General features: G+C 45.0%; 1 protein-coding gene across 8 annotated transcripts; it reads left to right on the forward strand.

The window, feature by feature from the left end:
- The first annotated feature begins 549 nt into the window (after positions 1-549).
- On the forward strand, positions 550-19,486 carry PSEN2 (presenilin 2). 8 transcript variants are annotated; one of them, XM_076334684.1, is made up of 13 exons: positions 553-607; positions 1,258-1,328; positions 2,705-2,767; positions 6,090-6,286; positions 6,992-7,221; positions 8,192-8,333; positions 9,213-9,280; positions 10,104-10,324; positions 11,141-11,239; positions 12,992-13,069; positions 14,720-14,839; positions 15,160-15,278; positions 16,914-19,486. In XM_076334684.1, exons 4-13 carry the CDS (start codon positions 6,143-6,145, stop codon positions 17,067-17,069), a joined length of 1,377 nt encoding a protein of 458 aa, XP_076190799.1. In that variant the 5' UTR covers positions 553-607; positions 1,258-1,328; positions 2,705-2,767; positions 6,090-6,142; the 3' UTR covers positions 17,070-19,486. The 8 variants fall into 8 exon arrangements, with proteins under 8 accessions (XP_076190803.1, XP_076190799.1, XP_076190806.1 ...); XM_076334691.1 differs by having other exon boundaries at positions 6,995-7,221; XM_076334685.1 differs by lacking the exon at positions 553-607 and adding an exon at positions 637-896.
- The last annotated feature ends 4,594 nt before the right edge of the window (positions 19,487-24,080 follow it).

Here is a 24,080-nt window from a genome sequence, read left to right on the forward strand (position 1 = left end):
TCATTAAGCTTGCGGGGAAGCTGAAGGCGCTTTACCAGGCAGCTCACTCCTGTTATCTATACACTTAAGCGTCTCCACAGAGCCACTTATCGCAGCGCCTGGCCACTTAACGGCAGCCGGCAGGAGAGGGCCCCGGTCGAGCTGAGCCGTCGGTTTCCCTCGCTACCGCCGAGGGGAGAAGCTTCGACATCAGCGCCCGGTTGCGGTAGCCACGGCTCCTGCCCGGGCGCTGCCGCTCCACCCTGGCAGGCCCGCTGCAGGCCCAGGTACCTCCCGGGCCAGCTGCGGCCCTCCAGCGACCCCTCGCAGCCGACAGTGCCCAGCACCGCCCACGACCGCCCCACTATGGCGGCGCAGCCACCAGCCGCCGCCTCACGGGCTGCCTCACGGCCGGAGGGAGAAGGCGGGGAGAACCGCCTTCTTATTGGCCGCCCGTTTTCCCACCCTTCTCTCCCATTGGAGGACTGTGGCTAGTGGGCGGGGGCACCCCCGAGCGACAGCCGCTGCGGCGAATCGGCGGGCGCGCTCGTCCTCCCGGCCAGCGTTGGGGCCAGAGTGCGCCGGAGCCAATGGGAGCGGAGAGGAGTCCGTGCCGTGCCGGGAGCAGGTAAACAGCGGCGGCTGCTCAGGGTGCCCCGGCGGGGTTGGCCGCGGGCCCTGGCTGCCCTCCCGTCGGGACGGGACGGGGCCCGACCCGACCCGACCCGACCCGACTCGACTCGACTCGACTCGACCCGGCCGGGCCCGGCCCGACCCGACCGGCGGAACAGCGTTCGCGCGGGGGCTCGGGGTCGCCGCGCTGCTGGAGCCGTGCCGGGGCCCGGCACAGGGGCTGGGGGGGGAAGGAGGTCCGGCGGCCTTGCTGGCTCGTTCTGGTGAAAGTTATATGTGTGTGTGTACGTATATACGTATATTTTTATACACGTGCATATTTTATATATATGTGTGTATATATAAAATATGTTTTTATAAATGTGTTTGTGTGTATATACGTGTAAAATATAAAAATATATGTATATGTATTTCTCCTGGGCGGTGGCATTCCTGCCTGCAATCCAGGATTTCACTTGGAAGCGCTGCTGGCACACCTTCAATGGCAACCAGATTTTTAAGCATTAGAAAGGGTAGCTGGGGAGAAGGCCTGCATGGGTGCGAGGTCTCCTCCCGGCCTCCTGCAAAGTCTCTGCCTGGCAGGGTTTTTTTTTGTCTTTTTTCTTTTTTTTTTTAAAGTGTTTGTTGTCTCTTTCTCTCCGCCAGCCGCTGTGTGCGTGGCCAGGTTGGCCATGCGCTTGGACAGACACGGAAGCTGACCCAGCCCCGCGGCCCCGGTGCGTACGCTGTGCCCGCCAGCGGCTGGTGGCGGGCCCCGGGGGGGAGCGGGGGCACCTGGGGCTCTGTGCCCCTGTGGCTGGCTGCCCCCGGTGCCCCAGGCGCTCGGGTAGGACGCGGGAACCCAGCCCCAAGACAGGTGTCCTTGGGTGTCCCCCGTGTGTCACCTCCAGCACCTGCTGGCTCAGATGCCCCTGGCAGCGTTAGGACCAACGCGAGTAGCTGCTCCTGCGCGTGAAGGCTGACCCAGGCTTTGAGGTTTTACTGGTGTAAGTAGGTCTGCAGGGCTGTGGCGCTTTTATGCTGTGACGAGAAGTTGACTGCTAGTGTATTATTTGCTGGCAAATAATCCTTCTGACGCTCTTGGGGAGGGTCTGATTTCAGCTCTGCCAGCAAAATAACCCTTTGGGGCTATGCGGTGCCTTTCATGTGGGGCAAAAGAAAGTAGTGCTGGTTCAGCTATGTTGGTGTGCCCTAAAAAGGAGAAAGAAGGCTACAAATCCTTACAACTTCCCATAGTATCTCATGTTTTGTTATTTTTGCATTCTGGGGCTGAAAGTGAACGGCATTTGCAAGTTCTCTTTTGACCACTGAGATGGTGTTCCAAGAGCCCTGGTCATTTTAGCACCATGCACGTTCTGGTTTTATTTATGGGCAAGAACCTGGAAATCTTTCCTCCTAATTTTGGCCCCACCGCTTAGGATTTCTTCAAAGTTTTTTCCTCTTCTTCGTATTTGCCAACAGCAGTGATTACTACAGCCGAAACTTAGAAGAGAATCGGGCTGTCAGTGTCAGCCCAAAGCTTTCCCTTGATCTAAACATAGCAAAGGAAAACTAATTCTCTTCATCTAATTGCCATGAAAGAGAACAATACATATAAGCAGGCATTTTAACTCTCAGGTGGATTATTAAGTATTCTGCCAGCCTGTAGCAGCTGTTCTGTGCTGTATATTGTACTGGTATTATTTGTGATGGATGAAATGCAAAGCAAAGGATTTAGGTTTGTTTGCAGCACAGTGATATTGCAGCATGAAATGAAAAGGCAAACTGAGGCTAGATCCTAATGTTAGTGTGAATTGGCCCAGTTTCATCAAAATCCATAAAGCTGATTTATCGCAGTTGAGGAAGGAGGTCCCTTGCACGAAGGACATCTGGAACGAGAGAAATGGTGACTCCTGCTCTCCTGCAGGCTTCACAAGACTGCTGTAAAGCAGGAGTCATATTCCCACCTCAGCTGCTCCATTATAAGTACTTACTACTGACCTAGTTTTTGTCCCCTTTCATTTTTGCCGTACGGTTTTGAGAGTTTGGTCTTTTGGCTCTTAAAAATCATATGATTTTTGAACGGGACCTAATGGTTTGAATCCATCCACAGAGGAAAAGAGGAAAACCTTGCCTGATGCCCTGCAACCTACTGGATCAGATTGATGGTGGTCTGGCACGTATTGTTCATCTGCTTCGTTTACTGTGTTTGGTAGACCATGCTCTATAGCTTTCTGTGAATATAGATACAGCTTGCATTTCCACCCCACCCCGAAAGCTCCTCCTGTTGCTATAGCCAGAAGGGAAGTGTGCTTGTTTCAGCCCTCCATGCTTTCCTTTCCTGAACTGTCCTTCCCCCTTTTCAGCTCAGCCTAGGGAAACACAGTCAGTATGCACCGATATATTTGGTGTCATGCGCACGAATAGGAAAGAAGGTTCCCGTGCTTTCCATTATGGGGTACCCAGCATCTTTGGGAGGCAGAAATCATCTCTGCAAGGCCTCTTCCCTTAGTTTAACTGGTGAAATGATATTGGTGCTCTGTGGCTCCCTTTCTGTTTGGCAAGCCAGCCCCCAGGGCAGAAGCTTTCTCTTCTTTCCCGCTGCGCTGGGTAGGTGGATGTGAGAGTGACCAGGCTGGTCCTTCCTCCCCTGAAGGACAGACTGCTTAAACCAAAGCTCTCTCTGGCAGCCAGCACAGCCTTGGTGCCCGTTCAAAGTGCAGCTCTGATGAATAAATAGTGGCATTAGACAAACTCCCTGCTGCATCCATGGTGGGGCAGAGGGGGAGGGCCGGTGCTCCTGCCTCTGCAAACCGTATGTCAAAGACCGCTGCTTGGCTAAGAGCCATGCTGCCATAGGTGTTGCAGACCTGAGGTGAGGGTGGGCTGGTTGTCGGGGAGTGAGCAGAGGGCTCGCCACCGTAAGGCTGGACCCTGCTGGAAGGGGGATGGCCCAGTGCTCCCTTTTCCTCCTGTGAGCACTGGGGCTGCTTGCATAGCCAGCCAGGGAGCCGGTCCTGCTGGAACCTGGCTCTGTGAAAGCAAAGGAAAACAAGTGCCCATTGTTTTTTCAAAGGAGCTAGACAGCTGATGAGCACCTGGTGTTGGCACCAGAGAGACTGAGGGTTGTGGGACAACCCCTGTGGCAGGACCACATATTTAGGTCAGTTTAAGGCAGCTGTGAGTACAGCGTCTGAGGATTTGTTGAGGGCTGGTTGCCACAGGAGCTCCTGTAAAATCCCAGATGCATTGGGCTCTGTTTGTGTCAGCCCTCACTGAAACCAAAGCCTTGTAAACAAGGGACAGTAAAGCTGTGTTCAGGCCTGAGCCTGCCTGCTGACCACAAGTATTGTTGCATCTTTGCATTTGTCCATATCCTTGTTGAGGGAGAATAACAGAAAATGTCCAGCTTAAAACCAGCTGTATTACAAATAAGATTCTTCTTCCATGTAATCGTGGAGGTTAGTAATTAGTACTGTGTTTTTGCTATTGGTTTAACTCCTCCAGTGGGCACAACTAGGGTGTTGAAAGTAGGCTAATTGGCTGTCCCTTCTAAATCCTCTGCAGAATTTCTCTGTTCATATAGCAAAAATTGTGTTGCAGTTTCTTAAATAGTGGGAGAAAAAGTTCTTTAATATTTTTGATGGGTTGTTAAAACCTAATATCAATCCCAAACTATCAGAGAGTAGATCTTTATTTCTTCCCTGGTCTCTGACATGGGCAGAAGGTTTTGAGAGTTATTTAAATTCCGTGGGTCACAGATCCCATGGCATGCATAACTTAACCTGTTCACAGATCCAGAAGTGTCATGATTGAATGACTTTATGTACCCGACTTCTTTAAAGAAGGCCTAAATCCTATAACTGAACCAGAATCTAGGCTCTCAACTATAAATTATGAGCCCCCACATATTCAGTCAGAAGGGCGTGTTAAGTACCCAGAGTGGAGACTTCGGGCTCTGTAAGAAATAAACACACAAATGCAGGTGTTAGGCATCTCACTCAGTGAGAATACAGTGTTACTGTGAAGCTGACTGGCCCGGCTCGAGGGCTACCCCTTTGTTTCCTGTAACTGTACCACTTTTATCACTAAAAGAGGAACAAAATGATATGAAAAGGCTTGAAGAAAAGGAAGGGGGGGGAGCAGATGTCTGAAAAATGTTTCACTTGGGCAGATTGAGTTGACAGTCTAAAATTTCTTGAAGGTGCCAGATTTCAGTTTCTTTAGTGAGAAGCAAGAATATCTCACAGATCTTCAAAGTATCCGGCCTCTCAAGCTGGCTGATAGACAGCGTAGGGTACTGGCTGGACTGTGAATGCATGATTCAGATTTAAGTGACTGCGTGCAAGTCACATGGCTTCTTCAGCTTCCTCTTCTGAGTTGGACATATTTCCTGAGAGACACAGGCTTTTTCTCACAAGATACTTGGGTAAAATACCACAGAGGAGAGGAGGTGTTCTTGTAGATATTACAGCTTAACAATGCATTAGAGGTCTGGTTTTGCTTATGGACAGGTGGCTGAGAATCAAAAGGTGACTGAATTATCTTTATTTACTCCAGTTGCTTTGTTAAGCTGACTTAATAAAGGCTAAAAGGAATTTTCCTACCACCTGCCTTTAGAGCTTCCTGAAATCCTGGCTTTAAGGCTGTTTTGTAGTATCCAGGGCAGTGCACCTCTTCTCTCTGGTGTCTAGAAAGAAGAGCTGTTCCTTTCCTCTCTGCACTGTGCCACTGCTTTGCTTGTTTTTCTGCACAGTAGTAGGTGGAAAGAGGCCAAACATTTCTAGCCCCCGCTTTTATACTCGAAGTTGTTGCCTGTCCAAGTGGTTTTGCTTTTAATCACAAGGCAACGTAAGGGGAAAAAAAAAAAAGTGGCTCGCCTAAGGAGACAGGTCTTTCCCTTTCTACACAAACCTGTCCTTGTCCATGGGCAAAGAGAAGAACTGCTTATGAAACTCTTCTGGTTAATAAACAGTCATAACAGGGAAGACAGCATGTCCCTCCTGGTTAGAGGCTCATGTAAAGCGAAGGCTCTGGGTTACTAAGAAACTTCTGTTACCTCCTGATGCTTGCAGGAGTGTTGTGTAAGAGCTGAGCTCTCTTAGCTTTCTAGGCAGCCAGCATTTGAGGTGAAGCTTTGTTTGGCCCGTGCAAAACGAACACTAAGCACTGAGAAACCTCCTTTGCGAAAGTCAAGGTGTACTAATGGGAGAGGGAAAATAGAGGAGGCAACTGTGAAAGCTGTGGCAAAGAAAAAGTATTAAATTGCTTCAGTGCTGCATTTTGCTGTTCTCCCTGACCGCAAAAGTCACCGTGACTTTAACTGAACGGATTGTCATGCTTGGGGTGACAGCAGGCTAAGTCAGCTGTTAGAAGGAGATGGAGTTCCATAGCGTGCTGTAGCCTCCCTGCTGAAATTGTCTCCTCTTCAGACTTCCAGTTGTTTGCATTGTGGTGTTCACTGTTTCTCATTCCTTCTGCTCTGCTTGCCCCCTCAGCCTTGAGTAGTGCTTGGCTGTGCTCCTCCTGAGTGCTCCCTGGGAAAGCGATAATGATCACATTCATGAACAACTCGGACAGCGAGGAGGAGCCCTGCAATGAGAGAACATCCCTGATGTCTGCAGAGAGCCCGCCAGTACCCTCCTACCAGGATGGCCTGCAAGCCTCACAAGCAGGGGAAGTGCAGGCACATAGGGTAGGTATGCGTCCTTCCCGGGGAGTGAAGAAATGGGATATGATGATAGATGTAGTCCTGCTACCCCTCAATCCCTCCCAGCAGACTGGCTTCTAGGACTGGCTGTGGCCAGTGCTGTTTCTCTGGTGTCACTCTCTCAGCCAGCAGCAGCAGTGCCTGTTCCTATTTCCTCCACTGTGACTTTTTCCCCTTTTTATCTCCATATATACTCCTCCCTTTTCCTTCCTTTTCGTAAAGATACAGGCTTTTAATCAGGACCTGATGCACATATGACTCTTGCAGGATATCCTTTTCAGCCTTCTTGTTTTGCCAGAAACCCTTTATCCGTTCTGGTCAAATGCAGCAAATGTTAGAACAGAATCTAGTCCTGCTGCCAGCAAAGCATCAGGATAAAGCAAGCACAGCATTGCTGTGGGAGGAGGAACTGATCAAGCTTATGCCACCTCAGATGATGTTTCTTCTTTTTCAGTTCTGTGCACCTTGTCCTTCATGTGCATGTGTCCATCTATATATTTGGACTTGAAGAGGCCCCTAGATATTCATGGTTTTGGTTTAAAAACTCCAATGCAGCCTATTTGTAACAGAATTTCTAATTGTATTGTTCAATTGGTACCTTCCTATTAGGAACAAGTTGAAATATGATGGAATGAAACTTTGAACACAAAGAAAAGAAGGTCTTATATATTTGCTAATATTTCTTTTCAGAAGAGGCGAACAGGTAGCAGCCGTAGCCCTAACAATGTTGCTGATGGGGATATGTCTGACTCGGGTGTTCCAGTGAGAGAAAGCGCCTTGGAAAATGAAGAGGAGGAACTGACTCTGAAATATGGAGCAAAGCATGTAATCATGCTCTTTGTGCCTGTCACCCTTTGTATGATTGTTGTCGTCGCCACCATAAAGTCAGTGCGCTTCTATACGGAGAAAAACGGGCAGCTGTAAGTGGGGTCTTCAAAACAGCCTCTGAGTATATGGGATCCCTAGCTTTACACATACGTTCCACGCACGCGTGTCTGTGTACACAGAGTGCTTCCTTGGCAGGCTGGGAGAGCCTTTACACAGCTAAAGGTGGCTGTGTAAACATACAAAGATCTTACTAAAGTATGCTACGTTCATCTGTGTAAGTCTTTCCATACCTGCATTATACTGATTCATTAGTGCTGTCATAAGCGAAGCCTGTGAGCAGTGTAATAATGAAGTTGCTTCATACTGCAGCATAAAAGGCCCAGGCTGAACTCCTAGTCTGCTCACCCACTAGCTGGCAGCAATCGGGGAATAGCATGTTCATTTGGATGAGTGTCTCATTTCCTGATGACATTTCTGGTTCCTAAAGACTCATGGTGTGGATACGTAATTCCATCCAGCTCTGGCTCACTGTGCCTGAGAGCACTCCTGGGGCTCTAACTGTGCTTCACACGGCAGGTGGAGAAACGGGGACTGTGGTCCCTTGAACTGAACCAAAGGAAACAAAATGGTGGGGGTGCGGGGTGATGAAAGAGTCCAAGACCCTCCCATCAAGTGTGGAAAGAAAGGGTCCCCCCCTTTCAGGACAGCACCTGGGATGTATCTTTATGGTTATCATGGAGAGGGTCCAGAGCATGCAATAAAAATTTGTGGCCTGGAGAGAAGTTACCAAATTTAAATGAAGTCATTTATACTCTAGGTTGTTTTGTTTAGAGCTTTGCCAGCCACAGCTTCGCTGTAGGAATGTGCTTTTGATAGAGACCACTAATCTTTAGTTGATAATTAACTGGAGCCCAGCCCCTTCAGAGGCTACATCTCATGTTTGCTGTCCTTGGCAGTCATACCTCCCCTTCTTTCCCACAACAGAGAGGTCTGGTTTTATCTTGGGGCAGTTAGTTAGAAGAGAATATATGTACTTTGTATGGCTTTTGCTTTATCGTGCAGGATCTACACCCCTTTCAGTGAGGATACCCCATCTGTGGGCCAGCGTCTCTTGAACTCGGTGTTGAACACCATCATAATGATCAGCGTCATCGTTGTAATGACGGTGTTCCTAGTTCTGCTCTATAAATATCGCTGCTACAAGGTAAAGCATTCATGCCAGAGCCTTTTCCACCTATATGCTGTGAACTTGAGTTCAAGTGGGGCTTGCGTGTCAGTGAGAAATACAGGCACTGCACTGGCTAGTCCACATCTTAGTCATAGCAAGAATCATACTGTACAGAAGCCTTTGTCAGTGGTGGTAGAGCTGTGCCCCTGAATATGCTTTGCTGTTATTTTGTCGCTAATGGTAGGCTCTTAAAAACAAGGCCTGCTACTTTGTGTTAGTCAGGTCTGAGCCTTCTCCACCTGATCAAGAAGTTTTGCAGTTTGTACCATTTACTGCAAGTGCCTTCTCTTAAGAAGGTTCAGACAAGCTTTGTGGAAACTGGTGTTCTTCCTGCCTGTGGAGGCTCTGGTGGAAGGGGACAAAGCTTGGAGGGAAAGGCACATTCAGGTTTTATGGTGCCCAGGGAGTTGTTATATGTGGTACCAGCCCAGCATTTGAGCTCTGGCCATTGCTGCTTTTTAAACTTGGCCCTGAGATGGATTTATTGTACAGCCTTGGGCAAACCTCTCCTCCTCCCCACCAAGCGGAGAGGATGTGCTTACCTGTCTAAGCTAGGAGCCTGTATGGATACCCATGGAAATGGATAGGAAAGAGACTAAAAAAACCCAGCCAAACCAACGAAAACAAACACCAAGGGATAGAATAAAAAATGTAGGAGTTTGGGAGAATTGGGAGCGACTGGCTGTCCCTCCTCCCTCACTGGCAGTGGGGAAGGCAGGGTCTTTGGAAACTGGAGGAGGAGTGAGGAAGGAGACTGTTGGACAATAGGAAGCTCTGTCAATAGTGCATGCAGCACCGTGACCTGTGTGAGGGGGAACAGCCCCTTCAATTACTGTCTCTTCTTGCCCTTGATAGTTCATCCATGGCTGGCTCATCCTGTCCTCTTTGATGCTGCTTTTCCTCTTTACCTACATATATCTCGGGTAAGTGGGAATGGTGCAGGTAACCTGGCAGTTCAGGGCTCCCTCACCTCTTTCCAGAAAATCCCCAACTTGAACAAGGAAAGGAATATCTCCCCTTCTCCAAATGGAGGTTTAAAAATTGTTAGAATGAGATAGCTTTCTTTAAAAAAAAAAAAAAATAGAAAATGAGGTCTTTAATGGGCAATGCCTGATTTTACAGTGCCTACTCTACAAAAATCACTGGGAAGCAATACCATGAGCATGAAATGAACAGGCTGAACCTCGTGGTACAGAGGCCCTGAATTACACGTTGAGAAGCAAGTGGAAAGGAACTTTATGTGCTGAGTTGGTTCTCTGATTTGTCTTGCCTTTTTCTCAGACTACGTTGTTTCGAGCTCATTCCCTTAGCTCCCAGTTCAGGTAGAACCAAGCTTTTAACTTGCTGGTGACACTTGTTAAAACTTTTCATCTTTAACTGTGAGCATCATGCATCTGGTGGGATGACTCTTACATGACTTATTTGCTGCAGACGGTCATGTAGCCACAGGCCTGTGTTCAGTTAAGACTTGAAATCCTGCCTGCTCAAACCCTTGGAATCCCTGTTGACCTCGGGACTAAGGCACTGTGGTGCTTGTTTGCACACACAGCATGTCCATCTCCTGCAGGAGGAACAGAGAGCGAAGAGCAGCAGTTGGCTGCAAGGCAGGTTCCCCCTTCATGATGAGAGCTGCTTCTATCCTGCTTCCTCCTGGTGTAATAGGAGGTTTGTTTAACTACAGCTAGTAGGATGCTTTGTGTGTCAGTTGCTTTTATTGCTTAGCTAAATTTTCTTGTTGTATTCCAGTGAAGTATTGAAGACGTACAACGTGGCCATGGATTACCCCACTCTGTTCTTAGTCATCTGGAATTTTGGAGCTGTTGGAATGATTTGCATACACTGGAAAGGTCCCTTGCAGCTCCAGCAAGCGTATCTCATTATGATCAGTGCTCTGATGGCACTGGTTTTCATTAAATATCTACCTGAGTGGTCAGCATGGGTGATTCTAGGTGCAATCTCCATCTATGGTAAGTCTGGGTTGTGACTCTCAAGGTGTGGCTCATGGAGAGGTTACTCTGAGGCAATCTCAGGACTGTGTATGTCATTCAAAAAACAACTTTATGGTGCTAACAGCTTTAGAAAGAGGCAGATGGGCAATTAAGTTGACTCCCTGGCTTGTCTCTTGCTAACTTGTTCATGTAGGTACTGTACCCCTACCATGTCTTTTGAAGTGGAACACCAAGTCAGGGAAGTACTGAACCACATCTGACTGCATGGTAGGCGTGGTTTTGTTTACGGTTATCGACAGATCATGCATTTTGGTATGAGTTAAAAGTTTCAAGAGAACCTGCAGAACAAGAGGCGGCTGGGAGGTAACATTCAGATTGGTGAGGAGCTCTGATGGAGGAGAGAGGGTAGGCAAAGAGGAACTGGACCAAAGGCCTTCATTCATGTGAAACACAGTCAGTGTACGTAGCAATGGATTGTGGAATGTGAACAAAGTACCCCCAGTCCTCCTCTAATTAAATTTAACACCTCGATGTAATGCTGTCATCTACTTTCAAAGAAATAACGTGGTATTCTCAAGAGGCTTTTTATAGGATTAGCACAATGAAAACTCTTATTATTACATTAAGCCTGGGGGATGGCATTTTAAGCGAACAACATCTTCAGGGACTAGAACAGCTAGAGTTATGCAAAGTGGCAGAAACTGCCATTCAGGAAATCATCCAGTTAATATCGATAGATGTAATTTTGAGGGGAGAATAGCTTTTTAAAGATAAAGAATGTAAAATATGCATGATAGTTTGAGATGAGATTGTCTGGCCCTTTTCTCTTTGCAGATCTGATGGCTGTTCTCTGTCCCAAGGGGCCACTGAGAATGCTGGTAGAAACTGCACAGGAGAGAAATGAGCCCATTTTTCCTGCATTAATATATTCCTGTGAGTAAGATTAGAATGTTAATGTTTTTAACCAGGTTAAACTCGTAACCTGTTTCTGTGTCAAACCAAAGAGCATTATTTTAATTACTTCCTCGCCCTAAGATTGGTGCACATTTATGCTCTGGAACAGACCATTTGTAGAAGGCCTTCTTTATCAGTTACAATGGTGCTAACTCTAGCCAAAGGGAGCCCACATTTGCCTTGTGAAGCTGAAATGTTCAAAAGTAGATTTATCCTTTCGTGAATACAGTGCGGAACATGCCCGTTAGTTCTGCATACAAAAACCTGTGTTAGATGGACAGTAGTGTTTGCGAGGTTCTGTGATTAGATGATGCTCGCTCAGTACACTTATTCCTTGTGCATACACTTTATAGACACACTTTAAATGTGTGATGAGGTTCCACTTTTCTTGTAGCCCTCTTGCTCTGTGCACTGTACGGATGGCAGTGCTTAGAATATATTTGCTTTATTGTTCATTGTGTGGCTGCTCGCTTTGTAAAGGGCTCTATTCAAGTATTGCTCTGCAAACAAAATCAGTCGTCTCTTCCTTGGCTTTCTTGGGCTGTTTAACTACGATGGTGTCCGGTGCCCTTATCCACAAAGGTGCTTAAGATTAAGACAGTTGGAAGGCAGGTGACTCAACACTCACGGGACCTGGACTTAAGTGCTTCATGGGCCTCAGTGACTTTTTCATTACATCGCTTGTAAGATGAACGGGTATTTCCAAATGTTAGGTGCTAAGTTGAGGATGCCCACAACCCGATTCATCTTTTTTTTTTCCCCAAGCATTTAATGTTATATAAATGCTTTTATATGTTCCAAGCAGAGCTTCTGTTGGCTTCAGCTGACCTCCCTTTTACTGGAGATTCTGTTATACTGACCTGAGACAATCTAGATGAAGTCTCTCACATGTTTTAGTTAACAAACAAGAGTTTCTCTAAAGGAGAATGCAATTCAAGAACGTCAGTGTCTCCATTGCAAGACCACATTCTGTGGCTCTCTCTAGATGCAAAAACATCACCTTGGGTGAGCTTGTAGTGGAAAAGCAGGCACTGTATTTGCCTTGGCTTATTTTGTTTAGTTTAGCTTCTATAAAAACAGGAAGACTGATGCACCCTTACATAAACAGCTGATTTGAGTTCCCTTCCACTGACTTCAGAATGGTTTGTATTCCTTTTTAATTTAGGGATCCATCTCAAGAATAAACCCCCAAACATGCTTCAGTTGTTCTTGGAACCAAAACAGAAATAGCCAATATTTTGACAGGAAAGAACCAAAACAAACAGGCAGAGATAAACGCACCCTGACTCCTGCATGCCCCTCGCTTGTGTGCTTTACCTTTAGCAGAACATGAGGAGTAAGCTGTGTAAGTTAACCTCTGGTTACCTTTTGTACTACCATCATTTCCTGGGCAATTGTTTTCTTTGAAGAGAAGAGTCAGAAGCCAGGAAGAAAACGAAGGAGATGAGGACCCTAGTTCTGGATTTTTGCTTTCTTTAGCCTACAGAGCAGACTATGCTGACTCTTAGCTATTTGTGCTCTGGGACTTTCTTAAAAACTGAATAGATGCACTGCCTTAATTTTCTCCCACTTTGCCTTCTAAGTGCCTAGGGAAACCAACTAAGAGTGAGTGTTTTAAAAGCCTTTACAGGAGCAAGAGTCTGTATTTTTAGGGACAGCTAAATACTTAGCTCCTCTGAGCTATAGTGACCAATGTTTTATGCAGCTGATTACTTTCTGTCTGTCTTCTAGCTGCTATGATGTGGACAGTTGGAATGGCAAAGCCAGACACAGCAGCAGGAGGACCAAGTCAGCAGACATGGGATGCAGGTTTGCTTGCGTGTTACTCTTCTATACAGAGTACTGTCCCATGGAAAGAATGTGTGTGTTTGAGACTGCAAGTAAATGTAAGCCCCTGAACCTTGACGGATGCATTTTTTTTCAGTGTTGCTACATTAGTTGCAGAACTCAGTGATGTTCTGAAACCTGCTGTTTGGGCTGGCAGCAAAGATGACCAGACGGTGTAGGAAGCTCCAGTATTCAGGATGCCTTTATTTAAAAAACCAACCAACAAACCAAAAAAACCAAACAAAAGTGTTATCCAACATACATCTTCAGATGCACTGAAGTCAAAGCTGAAAGTGGGCTAGTGGGGGTTTATATTTTTACTAGCTGGGGTTGGTAAATTACAACATAGGCTCATAAATATAATGCTGATGAGCTGGTGAACTTAAGTGCGTTGCAGTGTGTTGCATTCAGGCCACTGCCACGGAGCAGACATGCTTCTACCTAGCTTTAAGTGCAATATGACTTACCCTGCCAAAGAAAATGAACGTCTTTACATTTACCCTTGGGTAAAGGCTTATGTTTGGGCAGTTACCCAACAGCAGCTGCTATGTTCCAAGTTTACATTCTAGCTGGTCCTGTGGTAATTTTTGTGCCTTTGGTTTTATCTTCTTGAAATGCAAGTTAAACTGCAGTTTTGAAGGTGAATGAATAAAATCTGACTTGTGGTGTTGGGAGGATTTCCCATCTGGTCCTGTTGCACTTCAGAGATTACAGTACCTTTTTATGTTAAAGCAATAAATGTACGCTAAGGCTTGATAACTGAACATGCTGCTTATTTCAGGATAAAGCAGCTGACATACTAACAAAGCGCAGGGACACAATCCTGCTTTGAAACTGGGCACAGAGCGGGAGCAAACTACATGCTGAGGCATACAGAATGCCACTGTGGAAGCTCTGTGTGTCCCAGGTCACAGTCTGCTTGCATCTGCAGCGGCAGCATCCTGTCAGACTGACATGGACTGGAAAGTTTGTATGAGCACTTCTGAAAAATAGGAACTGTCAGATAGAGTACTATATCATAGACTGGCTGCTTCCAAAAGCCCTACCGAGGGCTCTGTTAGATGTGTTTAACAGGACAAAAAAAAATTAAATATGTGAACAACGAAATGTGTCCACTTACTACATGTGAACACCCAGCCCCAATGTCAGTGTGATTCAGGGCAGAACTTTTCTCATAAATGGCAGTCCTCTTAGTCATCCATTTTTGTCATACCACCAGTTAAGGAATACCTGAGCACCTCCACCCCAAAGATGTAATAATGTGGGAGTGCATATTAAGTTTACTCGGTTTTACTTGTTATTCTAGCCTGTGCAGAGCAATGCTTAGTTCTGCATATGTACTCACTTGTTAAAGCCATTGAACACCTGAGTAGCTGCCAAAGAAGCTGTGAACGTGTACCCTTCCGACTGTTTCAAATAATAACATGCGTGTTTTCCTCAAAGCCACTAAATGGCTCTGCTTGAATTGGTCCTGATGATCACACCTCCAAGAAACAAAGGGCTTACCCATTCCAGAGAAGCTTCACAGAAACGTAGATTTCATGCATTAAAACAAGTTATAAATGTAGCTACCTCTTGTGTGTGTTTGTTTTATTTTGTCTGCTCTTCTTGGCCCATTTTTGTGGAACCAAGCTGAGGATGGGAGAGAGAACCACAGGAGCCCTTCACACGCAGACTCTCAGATGTTGGAGACGAGGAGTCCTGCTCCAACCCGCCCCATCACTTCTTTTGAGGAACTCGAGGAGGACGAAAGTAAGGGAAGCTTCATATCTTGTTTTCAGTGTAGTCAGGGTCGGCGCCTGACGTTTTTACTCATTGTGGTTAACACTCTGTTACCCAGTTTGGCCTAATCATAGTTAATTTGAAGAGTTGTGACTTGCTGAGCAACAAAGATCTTGAGTCTGACTCTGTATTACTTCTTGCTGCTGCAGTACCTGTTCTGGGGTTGTGGTTCCAGTGACATCTCTTGGCGACGCGGACAATTTAAGCAGGAACCTTCACCTGCTCCCAAGGGGACAAGAATTTGTTCAGGAGGAGCAGAAGTAACACTTTTCTTTTTCCACTTCTCTCAGGGGGTGTGAAGCTGGGCCTTGGAGACTTCATATTTTACAGTGTGCTTGTTGGGAAAGCAGCTGCCACAGCTAGTGGAGACTGGAATACTACACTGGCCTGCTTTGTAGCCATTCTCATAGTAAGTGAGCAAGCTTTTAAAAACTCAGTTACAGCCTGTTTAGCACAGCAGTGTTGCCAGAAGTACTAGCAGCTGAGCACTGCTAAATCTCTGCAGGTAATATGCTGGGTGTTTAGGAGAAACCACCAGTGGAGTTCCCAGCCCAGTGCTCTGTCTATAAAGACAGGCTTTAAACAGCCGCTGGGAGAAGCTGAACGATACGGGCTGGGAGGGAGGATTCCTCAGAGCAGAGCCAAGTGTGGAGATGGTGGGGGTGAAACAGCCCCAGGGAAAACAGTTACAGCTGAACTGTTAGTGTGTTTGCTTCAGTGTTAAAGATTGCGGACTTCTGTCAGCCACAAAAGTCAATATTATGAACTCCACATAGATTATCAAGTGTAGTTGAAAAGGTTAACTCCCTTTTGCTGAGGAGAACGGCTAAATAAGAGGATGAAGACCTATCTTGTTCTTCTATTCATGCTGGAAAAAACAGGAAGGAAGGACACTTAAAAATCCTTGGAAATTGTCAGTAAAAGCAGATGACAATCATACTGAAACTGCTAAAGGACTTGGTCCTGCCAGGTCTAATGACCACACGCTGTTGAACTTTCACCTAGGTAGAAAATAATTACTAGGAACTTGCTGTTTACACCAGACTAGCCAGAAGGGCAACAGCAGGAGTTATAGAAGGTAGAAGAAAATGAATTATCCCGTCCTTCTTGGGCCTCCCTTTCCCCACTTAGATCCCAAGGATAGTGAAAGAACTAGAAATGAACTAACTTAAATAAAGCGTGTTGAGTGTAGCTTTCCTACCTCACAGGTCAGAGAAACCTAAAGGATCACCTGGCTCCATATCCTAGGGTCCAGCACAGGGCCCCTTCGCTGATGGGAATGTTCTCTGTTGTCTGTCCGTGAGGCAAAATGTCCCATTCTGTTTCTTTTACGGTGCTGTTAAAATTTTTGGAGCCTAGTGTCTCTGCAGTTTTGTCGTTATGGAGGAAGAAAAAAGGGCTCAGATGAGAGAAGGAATCCATACCTAAATGCACTTAGGCATACTGTCTACCCAAAATGTACAAAAGCTTTCACACATGCTCAAAAAACCAGCTCTTGGCCTGCTATCCAGATAAAACCAGAATTCACCTATCATAGTAAGCAATCCAGTCAAAACAACAGCAGTGGATATTTTGGGGTTTTTTTTGTTCTCTTTTACCCCAAGAGACTTGGAAAACTGGGAAGGTGTTAGAAGTACATGCTGCTGTGTATTAGTCCTCCAGTGAAACTCCTTATCTGTGCGGTTCACCAGGATTTAAGTGCTTTTATCTGCTGGATCAGTACTTCATAGATAATGGCATAGAACAAAATGTAAAATAATCTGTAAGTAAATTAACTTCTCGGGGTCAGCTTTATGTCAGCACTAGCTGTTTATACCACTTTCTCAGCGGAGAGCTGTGCTCAAGATTGCTGAAGAAAATACGTGGCCAGCTTGTGTGAAAGATGAAGGTGTGGGCAAGCGTACCTCATGCCACTGGTAGCTCAGGCAGGCTTCAATTGCTGTACAGTGTATATAGCTTATTATTTGTGTATTAGTTTGTTGATGACAGATATGTTTCTGGGCTTCTTACTATATCTCCTTGTGTTTTTTATTCTCTCTGGCAGGGTTTATGCTTAACTCTTTTATTACTGGCTGTTTTTAAGAAAGCACTGCCTGCCCTTCCCATCTCCATTACCTTTGGCTTGGTCTTTTACTTCTCGACAGACAACCTTGTGCGACCGTTCATGGACACCCTGGCCTCCCACCAGCTGTATATTTAGAAGAAGTGGGAGTTAGAGGATTCTTTTTAAAGTTTTGCTGTGAAGTATCGTACACTGTTTGGAATAAGTCATAAAGTTTTACACTTAGTGCCATATATTTGTAAGGAAAACACTAACTCTGTGACATGATGTGTACTAAAAATCTAATAGTTACATGTTAAACTGAGATTTTTCACAGGACTTTTGGACTCCAGTGAAAAGCCTGGGTCACTGCTGATGTCAGCGCATTACTTTTATTTTATTTGATGTGCACACTGGCTGTTGTGAGCACAGAAACCTGTATGTAGCATGGGACACTGGAGAAGGGTCTGATCTGTGCTTCCAGAAGCTAAGGTGTTTTAGGCCTGGAATTGCAATCAAGTTTAACTGTACTCTAGAATTGCTAATGCTTCACACTTCTGAAGTGTTGTGCAAACACGCAGTGCAAGTAAGTCGTACTTGTAATCAGAAAAGCATAGCAGCCAGCATGCACAGAACAGAGCAGTGCATTACACCTGGTCGTCAGCATTAGAGAAGCGAGGCTGAACTTCATAAGCTGGCCTCTGTGCACACAACTTCTGTTGAAATTGCCCCAAATGGCTATTTATTCTGACCTTAGTGGGACATAGTGAGCCATGACGGATCTAGACAGGATGTCAGTGGTGGGACGTTTAAACATCAGGCTTCTGGTTCTGAGAGCATCCACCACTGCAGCTCACAGCTGAAGGCAGGGCTGCCCGTTCCAGCACATCAGATCCTCAGCGTGGGAAGACACATACTTTTTCCTGTCTCCTCCCAGCATTTTATCGCTTTGGAAATCTTTTTCTGGGTCCATACCACAATCCTTAAATTACCATAAGGTAGAAATTACTGCACAACTCTAGTAAATCAGTTGACCTGTAACTTCTGGTGTGTATTTCTGGTCTCATTTCTGTGCATTGTTGTAACCACTCCACAGGAGGATTTACCTTCCCTTTACGAAGAGGTCCTCTTAACACTGATTGAGGCTTGGTTTACCTAGTTTTTGGTACTGTTTAAAGATTATTTTTTTTAATTACAAATTTTAAAATAGCTATTTAATGTCAAAGGGACTCTTTTGGAAATACCCTGTCATAGTTTGTATCAAAATAGGGGGGTGCAAACTTTAACCTGCTGTTACGTTACTCTACATAAGACATCATTAATGCTAGGAATATTTACACAGCCTCAAGTGAGTTCATTAAAAAAAAAAAAAAAAATCACAGTGCTTGTTGCCAGTAAAAAATACAGGTCTGACTGAACCTTAATGTTTTCTCCAGTTTTTAAAATAATTTTATTTCTACTCCGAGAGTCAGTTTTTTAGAAATAGCCAAGTTCTGTGATTTTTTTTCTTTTTACTCGAGTGTCTATTATGCAAATAAGCTGTTTTCTTTTGACAGCTAATCAATGTCAGTGTTTCAACATGTAACATTATGCAAGGTTTTGTGAATAATGCAATGTCATTGAGAGATGTAGAATTTTATCTCTGAAAATACTTTTTAGATAAGGCTTTGAACTATGTATTTTTAAGGTAGTGCTTTTTCCAATAGACTTGTTCAAGCTAATCTACTTTGATATTTAACAAGGACATCACACAGATGATTCAAACAAATTTTTAAAAAGTGTGTAAGGGTTTTTACGAGTTGTGTGTGTCTCAGTTTGGACAAGTAGGTAATTCTTGCTCTTTGTTTAGTTTTCTGTCCTCATTTCTTACATTTGCAATGTTTGGACTTAACAGCTGCAGAGAGAGTTAATTATTACTAAAAGGTATTTCCTTTGGAAACATAAATCACTAGAGCTCTGTCTGCTGATTTTTAAGGTTTATGTGAGAGTTCGTTTTTCTTTTTGTTTGTTGTTTGGGTTTGGTGTGGTTTTGGGGTTTTTTTTGTTTGTTTGTTTTTTTTTTAAACTAAAACAGTTACGGGGCCAAATCAGAATACAATCACTTGCAAACATGATTTTACTTTTTGCATTGCATGGTGTAGAGAGGATGTGAAATATTTATATGTACTAGAAGAAAAAATCCTGCTTGGCTTCACAGGGTTATAGAATATTGTTAGAAACAATTTATTTCTATGAAAGCAGAGTTGATATTTGAAGCAAACTTAGGGGGTACCTTAAAATATTGAAGGATCACTACTGGAGCTGGTGGTTTTCTGCAGATTTGTGCTTGCCAAAGATTGGCCTTCCACTGAGCAATTCTGCATAACTGATAAAAACTGTAATTTAAAAGGTAACTGAGCAACAGATTCTGTCAGTGCAACAAAATGTATTGTCCTGGTGAGTGATAGGATTATATCATATATATATACTGGAGTGGTTTTAATTGTGTAAAAGTTCATATGTATTTACTACAAATATATATATTCACTGTGTGTTTATGTGTGTATTTACACACATACACACAAGTTTCAAAATGATATAGAGTGATTTCTCATCTCATTTGACATTTTCACCTGTGCATAAAGTGAAGTTTTGTTCGTGATGTTAACATTGTGCAGCATGGCCTAAGATGCGAAAATGGAGAGGGCAGGATTTACTCTACTCCTTAGTTGGCTACTACATGAGATACTGACTCAGTGACCTGGCAACTTGAATGAGCAAAGCATTTGTCTGTCTATTATGTTCATTCACTGTTTTCAACTTGCTGCATGCTCTTCCGAACTGCAGTCTCTTTCATCCTGAAGAAATCCTAATACTCCCACTGATGCGCATCCCTGAAAAAGCACAGCTGTCAGGTAGGCTGGGGTGACGCCCATCTTGATGCAGGTGTCACTCAACAGCCTGAAGTCCTATAGGAGGTGCCATGTGTTGGCATTTTCCTACATGATCCCTGTCACACCCGCTCCTCCTCTCCAGTCTAAAATGAGTGTCTCATTGCATCTAGTCTCAAATGTGGCTTGGGCACACCAATCTCTAATGTTTAAGACTGAAGCTAAGTCCACGAACAAAAACGTAGTGGTAAGCCTGCCTAATGTAAACCCAAGCTTTTCATTGGTGGGAGATATGCAGCCTCCTTGCAGCATTTAGTGCCTCTGTTAGAATCATGTGCAATTCAACCAGTTTGGCATTGTTACCTTCTGACCACACAATTGCTGCTTGTGCTTATTGCTGTGTTTCCTCTTGCCACTTCATTGTTGCTTTTGGTTTTGATTGCTTCGGGGTTGTTTTGTTTAAAGTGTCTACTGTGCATCAAAGACTGGAGATGCATTCTGCCCACAGAGGGTGCACAAGAAGCAGCACAGTCATAAAGAAAGTACAAGAAACAGGACACTCCTTGCAGACCCATGCAGTGCTTCCACAGCAGTTCTCATCGGATACTCCAGGTCTCATTCATAAAACCTAACTTCAGGCTCTTAAGGGAAGTCCCTCAGAAAGGCGTCAATCTGTGCTAGAAATGTTGTCTCCTTCTGGTTCAGAGAGAAAAGGACACATTTGCAATATGAGGTGTCTCAGCAAGAGCTTTATAAACACTGCCGAAGCTGGGCCAGTGAGGGTTAGTAGATACAGCAAGGTCACAGCACACGTCTACCACAGTCAGGAAAAGGAGCAGTGGTCTGCTCTCCCATACCTTCTTTGCACCAGTTGCTAGCGAAGTCTCCTCCGTGGGGCAATGGGATGAAGTTAGATGGGCCATCTCTCTGAGTAAATGGCACTTGTTGATGGGACTCTGGTGAAGAATAGCTCAAGGCCCACTGTCCTTGCAAAACAAAGTATTTGGAGGTCTCCCTGCTACTCCCAAACCAGTAAATTTCTCTGCTTTGTTCTTGCCTTCCTAGGTACTTCCAGTTAATCACACAGTGTGTTTGCCTTCCTCTTCCTTGTAACTCAAATTGTGTTTTGGTTTAAATTGAATATATAGTTATTTTTCTTTGTTTCCCTCAGTCCCTGGTCTCCCTGTTTCTGCATTAGAGATGCTCCTTGGCAGCCACGGGAGGGCAGTAAGTCTATATGGAGAAGTACCAGCCATTTTAAAGTATTCTGCTGTGTGCCCCTTGTTTTTCAATGAGGCTGAAGGCCCTAGAGTGTCCGTCACGGCAGGGAGAAAGCACGCACCCCATACCCCAGCACAGCTGCAGTTTGGGCACAGCAAGGGAGAGGCTTTGAGTGAGAGTGAGCTCACACTGTACCAGAATCCATTTAAAACCAGCTGGTTTCAATGTGATGCCATGTTCAGCACTGCAGCTCTGGGTGAGGTGCTGCTGTTACATTGCACACTCCATTTTGTTTGGGTCCCCCCCTATTTTTTTTTAAAAAGCATTCAGTCCTAGTTTAAGTCCTACAAACCTCAAGCGTAAGTCAGGGGCTCCTCCAGACATTGCTAAATTAGATTTTCTTCTGAGCATCTTCAAGAAGCAAAGGAATAATTATACTTATTGCTTTGTCATTCCTCCTATCACTTGCAGTCTCCTGTTCTGTCCCAGGAGGTCTTGCTAATCCGGGGGTAAAAAAAAAGAGTACACTGCCGTCATTCCAGCTCTCAGCACTGGGGAATCTAGGGTCTAGCTAGATCATGTCTGTGCTGTCAGGAGGATGAGGGGCTATATAGTTTTCTTGAACTCAGTTGCTTTATAAGAAAGCAGCCTGGGCAAATGTGGCATCTTTGCCAGAACTTTTACCACACTATTCATACGCCCCCTAACACACTGTTGTATCCCTCGCTGAATTTATCCTTGCTTCCCCTGCCCCCAGTAAGGTAAAGTGATGTGACCTGTTCCCGTTCTACAAATGGGAAACGGAGCAAGAGAGTAAATGCTGGGTTTAAGCTTGGTTACATAAGAAAAATCTGCCCGCATCAGACCAGGGCATCGAACATGATCACACAAGTCACTATCCTTCCTTTTACATCTTCCTTTTGCTGCAGGTTTGCTATCACCTATCTTTTCCCACTCTTAATTCCAGATATTTGCCCTGGGCGCTCAAGGAGTTAAGTGAATATGAACTGTTATCTTCTCCTTTGTGTGACACATTTGTTTGACAGGTGCCCAAGAGCACAATTTGGGAGGTGGCAGTGCTCAGCACTATTTATGGCTCAGTATTAAGAAGATATAAATAAATAGAGACTTTGAAGTGGAACTTGCTAAACTCCTTGATATAGAAACCTGAGACAGGTACAGGGCCAAGTAGTTGGAATGGAAGTTTTCCAAAACTGGGAACTGTTTGAGTCCTATCAAATGCAGCCTGAACTAAGTGACAGCTCCCAAGGCCAACTCAGGATTAGGTCTGTGCAGAAATAAATGGTGTGAAGCCTGGCACTCCTGAACTGCCTTGCGGGGCCTGAAGAATCAGGAGGGGGCAGAGTAGGAAAAGCATTAGGCCTATTTTCTCCTACATCATTGGTTTCTATGATTTCAGGGAGACCTTGCTCACCCCAGTATAAAATGTGAGTAACTCCACAGCTAACTTGCATTTAAGCAGAGTAGGAACAATGTAAAAAGAGTGTGAGAGCAAGTGTGGAAAACCGATCCAATCTTTTACCTTAGGCCATGCCATCCTCAATCTTTACAAAGCTAAATATAAGCAATTACAAGTCTCCCTGACTTGGTAGAGCTGCATCTATTTATGAAAGAACCTGATTCTTCAGAACTGGTGTAAGGCAAGCAAGATCTCTGGAGCTGAAGGTAGGTATTCAGGATTATTTTTAAAGCTACCTATCCATAGCTTTGATATACCAACAGTCAGTAGCAATAAAATGCCAGTAGCGTTAACAATTATTCCAGCAGGAACTTCTTACCCCTTCATCATGCCAGACAACATATGCCCTCTCCAAATGTGGCCTTTGTAATATTCCAGGAAGTTCAAATTTGAGTTATTTTTGTTCTCCAAATATTGTGCTAATAGTTGTCTTCCAGCACTGTTACGTGCAGTTTCCAAGAGGCATGAAAACCATTTGACTTTCTTCTTTAATAAGGAAAAGAAAAACACCTGATTTCTGTCCCTATGTGATTTGGGTGGGCAAGCTAAGAACTGAAATGGCAAACACACTGAATGATTTCAGACAACTCATCATGCTGCCAATTCAAACTCTGGGTTGTGCAGGAAACTAACAGGGAATAGAAATCCAGGAAATGCATTTGGCTATAGAGGCTGTGGCCGGTCAGCCTAGGGAAGAATACAAGGTTAGAAAAACCGAAACATACCTGAGGTATGGCTTAGATTTACAAAAGAGGAGTGGGGTGCTGCCTGTTATGGCAGTGCAGCTATAGCTTTAAAGACTTAAACAGGATGGGAAAATGAGGGCTGGCAGAGGACATAAAGCAATACCAAAGGCACTTAGCATGTAAAGGGTTAGGTCACCTGCCTTGCTACCATTGCGCATGTGCATGCTTTTCAGTGCCATCATGAAATAGGAGTGCTGCAGTGGAGCACAGGGAGAAGATCTGCCTTCCAGGAAAGGAACCATGTTTCCTATGCTTGGAAAGCAGGCCACCAGTTAAACTGAAGCGACAGTTGTCAAAATCCATGGAATGGATGGCGCAGCATGTAGTCACTGTCCAGGCTTCATCATTAGATACTGCGTCTAGTGGGATTGCTGTAGGAAAGGGACATCTTTGTGCTCCCACCTTGGGCTCCTCCAGGCTAGAAATCTTCTCGGAAGCGTCCGGGAGTTGATGGGAGAGTGAACCTGCACTGCTGGTTCTTGGCACCGCTGTGCCTTGAGGCAAGCTCTTTTCCCTGTGCACAGCTACAGAGCATGTTGAAATTACTCTGCTGTGCTTCCACTGAGGCTTTCCAAGCACTTCTTTAGGAGCCAGGCTTCAAGAGCACAACAGAGCAGAAAAATGCCATTAGCTCTATTTTACAGATAGGAGTTGAATAATTTGCTCAGGGTCAAATGAAGGGCTTAACCTGGATGTCTGGACCATCTCTTGATCAGTCATTCCTTCCAGAGGCTTGTATTAACTGCTGGCGTCTCCCTCTTAGCTGCACTCAGATATGTGTCAGTCGGGATATTCTGCCACCAATCGATCTCTCTCTCCAGGTATGCAGACACAGATGTAGATACTAGAGGTC

Source organism: Aptenodytes patagonicus, chromosome 3 (genome assembly GCF_965638725.1).
Source record: "Aptenodytes patagonicus chromosome 3, bAptPat1.pri.cur, whole genome shotgun sequence".
Lineage (NCBI taxonomy): Eukaryota > Metazoa > Chordata > Aves > Sphenisciformes > Spheniscidae > Aptenodytes > Aptenodytes patagonicus.

Excerpts from the sequence above, each read along its gene's own strand:
- PSEN2 (XM_076334688.1), top strand. The coding sequence starts at position 6,143 with ATGATCACATTCATGAACAACTCGGACAGCGAGGAGGAGCCCTGCAAT. Across the intron at positions 9,281-10,103 it reads TTTACCTACATATATCTCGG|TGAAGTATTGAAGACGTACA; the intron begins GTAAGTGGGAAT and ends GTTGTATTCCAG. Across the intron at positions 14,840-15,159 it reads GGAACTCGAGGAGGACGAAA|GGGGTGTGAAGCTGGGCCTT; the intron begins GTAAGGGAAGCT and ends CACTTCTCTCAG.